This window comes from Haemaphysalis longicornis, unplaced genomic scaffold (genome assembly GCF_048455015.1).
Source record: "Haemaphysalis longicornis isolate Haplotype H1 unplaced genomic scaffold, Haemaphysalis longicornis Haplotype H1 scaffold_3, whole genome shotgun sequence".
Taxonomy (NCBI): Eukaryota; Metazoa; Arthropoda; class Arachnida; order Ixodida; family Ixodidae; genus Haemaphysalis; species Haemaphysalis longicornis.
This window is the reverse complement of record NW_027526335.1, coordinates 150,646,460-150,653,464: the sequence shown is the minus strand read 5'-3', so window position 1 is coordinate 150,653,464 and position 7,005 is coordinate 150,646,460. Positions and strand designations below refer to the sequence as shown.

The following is a 7,005-nucleotide window of genomic DNA, read 5'->3' as shown; positions in this document are numbered from 1 at the left end:
GGCTCAGTTCAGTGTAAGAAATCGTTGTAGCATTGCTTCCTCTAGCACCGCGGGATTACTAAAGTTCCAGATAGTCCATAAGCTATTTCTGCGCCCACTCCTCATAGTGGAAAGCTCATGACATGAACTACTGGACATGCAAGTGACTAACTTGCAGCTGCTAGTCGTGCACACTGCTGCCATTAAAACTCCGTTTGTAATACTAAGGACCGATGAAGAATATAACCTGGAAGGTCACGAAAAAAGTTCAAAATCGGTGTGGGGGCCTTTTTTCACCACACAGTAATACATCTGGCTTTTAAAAGCAATTTTTACACCATTTGTCTAAATCCTGTCGCAATATTTTTAATTTTTAACTGAAAATCTTATGAAAAGATTTCCGTACTGTTCAACTGAACAATCAATGAGTTTTTAAAGCGATTTATGCTCAACGTTACAAATGAGACGATCACAGAAACAGTCAGGTTCGCTAGGACGAATGCTGGAAGAGAATATTGAAGGCAATCTCATATTACCCTCCCAAAATCTCGCCTGAAGAATTCATTGTGAGCAATATTGTTTGAAAAAACAAAATAAAATAACAGACTTGGCGATTCCCTCGCCGCAATTAGCGCCAAAGTTTTTATTGTCCAACGTATTGCCACAGTTACCAGTCAATCAGAACAACTTACATCTGCACAACCACAGTGCTGCTTTCCAAGAAACAGATCAATTTAAAGGCTACAACTATTATTCAAACATGTGGCATTGGAATTTCGTTTCCACTGACACTTGTTGCACAAGTACAAAGTAACAAAACGAGTCGTTCTAGACCTCAACCTGAAGTTATGCGCACAACACAGATTTGAAACATTTAAAAATTCCACTCTGTAGGTTAATATGTTGTCTGCGAAGCAAAGAATGAACTAACAGATGCGCACATCAACATTTGTAACAACACGCCAAAATAAACAAAAACTTTAGGAAAATAGCATCCTTTTTCAGCCCCCTAACTGCTATGATACAGCATTAACAAAAAATGAATCCATCTGCACAGCTGCTTAAAACAAGTTCTTAAACCAATTTTTCACGGTGTTGAAGGCACTACACACACCGTTCTTAACGGTCGTCCAAGCGTTACTAAACCAGTCACCCATTCTCTGCCAGATAGTGGGCTTGCTATCATGATTTTCAGTGTTAACCTCAGTGTCAACGTCACTACACTCAACAGCCGTGTTTGTGCTTGACGTTGCTCCACTCTGGGCAGACTCCTCACTAGTTGACTCCACCACGGGTCCATCGGTCTCATCCATCGATGTGCCTGCAGCCGCAGTGACGGATGCATTTTCCGAATCCTGCGTCAAGGCCTCGCCACCTGAATTCGTGCCAACTGTCGCAAGGCTTGAGTCGGGAGCTTCTGTCGATGGAAGAAGCGGAGGATCAAGAGACGTCACGGCTACAAATCCAGAAGGTACCCTTGCAATCAAAACACCTGTGATGCCTGCCGGAAAGAGTCTCACCACCGCCTCACCACCGACAGCATCGAGGTCCACAGAGTTCGGTGATTCAGCCACGCTACCGTTGCTTAGAAGGACGTCGTATCGGCAGACGCCATCACTCGTGAGGATGCACTCGGTACCCAATGTCTGGCCGTGGGAGAGGCCGGTCACTTTGAGGTCGCAAAATTCTTCGGCATCGCCTGAACCAGAATCTTCCCTGAAACCCACCGAGTACAAAAGAGGCACCTCGGGCACCGTCTTGATCTCAGAGTCGCCGCAACTCCGGAGGTTTGAGCCTCCGGTCAAGGCGACTTGCAAGTCCAGCGTCAGTGTGTACGGCTCACCTTGAAAGTCGGGCTTGTAGACGACTAGGGCGAGCGGGGAAATAACTGGAATGGTTTGCGTGTTGTAGTGACCGCACAGGGAGAAAACAGGGCTTCCAGAAGCGTCGGCATTGTCGTAGATGACAGCGGGACATCCGGGTATTTCTGCGTCATTCACTGCTGTTATGTCATTCGCGAATAGTAGAAAACCGGAGTCCTGGGGTCCTTCGAACACAAAACGGCACTCGACTACACTCTCAGTAGAGTTCACGTACTGTTGTATGAGCAGCTTAACGGTAGAGTCCTCCAACGCAAAGCGCCCGGAGCAGTCACTCGCCGTTGTGAACCCATAGCCAAGTACCGCCACCAGAACGAAGACTACCCAAAAGGGGATAGTTATTCTAAACTGCTTCACCAACTGTGTCATATTTGTGCACGGCCTCTCGTCGGGTGTCTGAAGTGCTCTGCAAAACCGGAATTCGTGAGCAATATCCGCGGTCACGTGACAATGACTCAACGTCTGCATGAAGTACAGCTGTGCGAAGGCGTAGCTTGGAGCTCAGTAGCGACAAACCCATACCTGCTTTTTATCGTGTTTTGACATCTCGGGCTGCACGATGCGTCAGTAAAGCTGCGACTGGAGGCTAAAAACACACCTGGCCGGAAGCTGGGCTTGCTCACCCGTGGATATGTACTGTATAACGACGCTGTTTTTCCAGCGAAACGAATTTAAGGAGACCAATAAAGGAAACAAGTTCATAAACCTTGTGTATTTTTGGTACCGTTCAAAAGTATGTATGGTGTACAGTGAATGGCAACCCCAATTTTCAAAATGCCGATAGTGTGTTTGATAAGCGGTCGCTATATACTGAAGAAGGGCTCGGTGAATCAAAATGCGCGTGTTTGTGTGGGTGGGTGCGTGTGTGTGTGACTAATCAAAATTGAAAATAAAGGGCTGAATGAGTGAACACTGAAAGGAAGACTAGCATTCAAGAACGCTAAGGAAGGCAAAGCGAAATTGATTTACCTTTTGTGTTGAAGTGCGTCCATTTTTAATGAACGATAGAAGCTTGAGAAAGACATCCTCTCCGAATGGGACGGGAACGCGGGCCCATCATATTACCGGCTGGATTCTAAACCAACTGAGCTACCGGGGAGGTTATTGATTGATTGATTGTAGGGTTTAACGCACCGACGCAACGCAGGCGATGAGGCGCGCCGTAGTGGAGGGCTCCGGATTAATTTTGACCACCTGGGGATCTTTAACGTGCGCCGAAATCTCGTACACACGGGCGTTTTTGCTTTTCGCCTCCACCGGGGAGGTTATGGTACCCTTACTTTATTGGGTATTTATACTAATCTAACGGTTTTTTTCTGTTTTGGAGGGTGGTAGCCAGCGCCGCTCGGGCGACTAGAGGTGACAGGGACCCCCTTTTTAACCCCCTGGCTGTGACCCGAGGGTCTACGACGTCCCAGGAGCGCTCACCAGCATGGAACTCTCTTTAGGTACCTATGGCATCGAGACTGCCAGAACCGATGCCCTTGCTATGCGTATAGCGAATCAGAATAGAAAATGAGGGGTTCGCTGCATGAACACAGAAATCGGGTTCAGCAGCTAAGAACGCCAAGGATGGCTCATGAGGGGGAGGGGAGGGGGGGGGGTTCGTCATTTATCAACAGCGAAGCTTATGAGCAAATCGTTTGTCTATGTGTCCGCAGATTTAAAAATAACAAGAAAATGCTGAGACCTCGTGCACGCGTGCTTCCAGCGCACGTTCCTCAAACTAAGCATGCCCGCTTAGGGAGATTACCCAATATTGGCCAAAAAACTCAAGCGTTCGCCACGTGCCTCGAACCACGTTCGTCAAGCCGAGCATACCCACTTAGGCAGATTGGCCAACATTTGCCACAAAAAAAAAAAAAAAACTCCAGCGTTCGCCCCAACTCTACTCCCCCTTCCCAACCCAACACCTGAGCAGTGGGAGGGCCAGCTGGCTAGCGGCGACCTGGGTGACCAGCAACAGCTGATATCCCGGGCGCAACTGGCCGCACGTGCCCAGGGCCTCCTGGACTGAGGACGACCCCCACAAGAGAGGAACGGCTCAACTAACTCCGTTCCAGCTCAATAAAACGTTTTCACCACCACCACCACCGCCGTATCGTGGCAACACTAGCTCGGAAATCCGCTGACACTTCATAGCGTACGCCCCTCGTTCGTGTCGTTATGGGCAGGCGCTCTGTAGGGTAGAAGAGGCGCGACTTGAATGTCAAAGCTGCCATATGTGGTCATTGACTCCACGTGGCCCGGCCGCGGATAGTTCGTACAGCCGAGTAATACCCCTGTCACACGGCAAATCTAATGTCATTCAAAGTGAATGACATTAGCTGTAAATGACATAAGGCTCGGCCGTGCGGGTCTACACGGCGAAACAAATGTCATTTGATTGTGATAGCGGTGACGATTAGCGAGCTCGCAAAACCGCAAAAATTACATTTCAAGCGCATCGAGAATGTTTTCACACGTAATATTTAAAAACAACGTAACAAAGGATTATTTTTTAAATAAAAAACAAGAAAACTACCGATTTAAGTGACAGTAGATATCACAAGCCGAGACAAGTCTGCGAAAAATCCGGATTCGGCTAGCGCGCGCACTGGGGACGAGATTTTCTTTTTTGTTAGTACTTGTTTATCTTTCTTTATTTGAACAACAACACAAAGAAGAAAATATAAGCTTACTGACAGTTTTTAGAAACAATATTATCTGGTTTATTACAGAGTTTTTCTGTCTAGGGACGCACTACTGCTGTCGAGGCTACTCATTTGGCCACTAACTGAGGTCCGGGACCTATACGTTAGCCACTAAATGTCATTCGCCTCAAACGTCATTCGGTATTCTCGTGTAGCGCCGAAGTAATGTCATTTAGTGCGAATGGCATTTGCTCTAAATGTCATTAGATCTGCCGAGTGACAGGCGTATTAGAGGCCGCGCTTCCAGAGGGTTGGCGTGCAAAGCATCCGCTAGAGACGATATGTCGCGCATGCAGAGGGGTGTACGAAAACGTCGACCAAACCGCCGAGCTCACTCTGGCCTTGCTCAACATAAGGTCATTGAAATGTCATGCCGTCGACGTCAACGAGGACACCACAACGATGCTAAAACTCAGCTTTGTGTCCGCCATTGATCCCCTACAACAGCTTAGCCATTCAAGTCTTGCGCATGAGTGCAAGCTTGCTTGATTTTTTTCTTCTTGAAGCAGGCATATTTTTTTAATGTTTGAAAGATCCAAAGAACGGGGAGAAAAACATGCTCCCTGGGAGGGACCCGAACCCACTACCTTTCCAATACCTGTCTAATGCCAATATTAACTTGAATACCGGGCTATATGTGCTCCCATCTACTTTTTTTTTATTCCTGCATATCAGAATTGATGACAAAGAGATCGTCCGATGTGTGCACTGTCACCACGCAATTTCTCGCGTCCACCTAAAGCGCGACCCCGTATTTACAGAGATACCAGGCCTGAAAACAGAATTCTAGCGTACCGTGTTACCGGCTTACCCTACCGTTTCCTTCGTACCGGGACTCGACTACGCCAGCGCGCTCGCCCGGGCGCAGATTCGTTCCGGTGCGGTGGCTTATAGCTCCAGTTGACGGGTGGCCCGTCTCGCCGTGCTCGCGCGCGCATGCCCGGTTGAGTCCCGGTACGACGTAAGCTGTACGGGAACACGTTAACAGGCTAAGCTAAAACTCTCTGATTACGTTTTGAGTAGATATATCGTGCCCGGAATAAGTCGGTCCACCACCTCACTCTGAGGCATCCACAGCAGCCTTAGCGCAGTATGCTTCGGCCGACCTTTCATAACCTTATAACGGAGGCGACCAAAGCGAACGAAAAGAGAATCTATAGCGGAGCACAAACAAAATAGACAGAAGTTCTGCCGTCCGGTAACAACGGGGCCCGGAACGGACGCTGTTATACCGCGCAGTGGCCGAACCAGCTTTTTGATTCCGCCTATAATAAACAACCACCTCGTTTTCTTGCCTCTCGCAAATCGTATTACTTTATAGGTTGTCAAATATCTGAGCGTCAGTCGTCTACTAGCCTGCCAAAACACAGCTAGTACTAGAGTGCCGCACCCAATTAAACCCTTCTGTGCTTGCGGAGAAGTACATCGTTTCAGGCATCTGCACCATAACTACCCGGCGCAGTGCCCAAAGGCCGCATAAAATTTAAGCATTTCAGAGCGTCGCAGCAATGTTGCAAAAAGATTCATTTTCTTTTTCCTTGAGAGATGTATAGTATTTGTACCGCTGCTAACAGCCTTAGCTCTCGTTAACTACTTCTTAATCTTTATTGTGAGTATTGCAGGTAGCGATCGAATTACAGATTTTTCGTCTTTGTAATAAAGCGTCCCGCGCAGAACTTAAACCACGACACCCTTTCAGAGAATCCAGTTTACATTACGGGTTTATACAGGGAAATACGTTCTGAAATGCGTTGTTGAAACTTACTCAAGTACTTTAAATCATTTGTGGGAAGCAAACTCAAAGAAAATTCAAAAACGTATAGTGGAATGTAATTCACAATGGCTTTTTTTCTTCACTTTTACTGCAATGTTACGAGAACCTCGGCGGTTTCAAATAAACCATAAGGCGGCCAACGCAAAGAAAATACAAAATACAACATGCCCAACAAAGAAAACCACACGAAAATAAAAGTTTTTCAGGCCAAACAAACTCACCGACGACAACATCTTTATCATCACCACAGCGATGACCATACCGTAGAGTAAAAGTTCAACCACGCCCGCAATATTTCAACAGGGTGTCGATAGCCTTGCTCGAAGCTTCTATGCCGGATAAGAAAGCGTGATTCTGCGCAGTACTGCACCTCATGAATCGGAAGGTGTTTCGTGTCGGCACATTTTTTTTTTTTGTAGATGCGACGCTGAGAGCATCTCTTGTCGGCGGCCCTGTCCTTCCTGCGTGCGTCCGTCGTCGTCGGCGTCCGCACTCTCCTCCGCTCACCCCTCTCCTCTCCAATAGCGAACACTGTCTCGCGAGGGGCATTGGATTGGATTCGATTCGATTGGCTTGGCTTGGCTTGAATTGGATTGGATTTGGATTGGATTGGATTAAAGTGGATTGTGATGCGTCGTATCCGCGGCAGACACACTGGCGCCGGCGCGTGAACAGGTGA

The 7,005-nt window shown here is 47.6% G+C and overlaps 1 protein-coding gene across 1 annotated transcript; it reads right to left on the bottom strand.

Annotated features, from left to right (window-relative positions):
- Window positions 1–273: 273 nt before the first annotated feature.
- LOC144173463 (uncharacterized) lies at window positions 274–2,295 on the bottom strand. The gene has a single exon (XM_077701879.1). It carries the CDS (start codon window positions 2,226–2,228, stop codon window positions 1,041–1,043), a length of 1,188 nt encoding a protein of 395 aa, XP_077558005.1. The 5' UTR covers window positions 2,229–2,295; the 3' UTR covers window positions 274–1,040.
- Window positions 2,296–7,005: the final 4,710 nt, after the last annotated feature.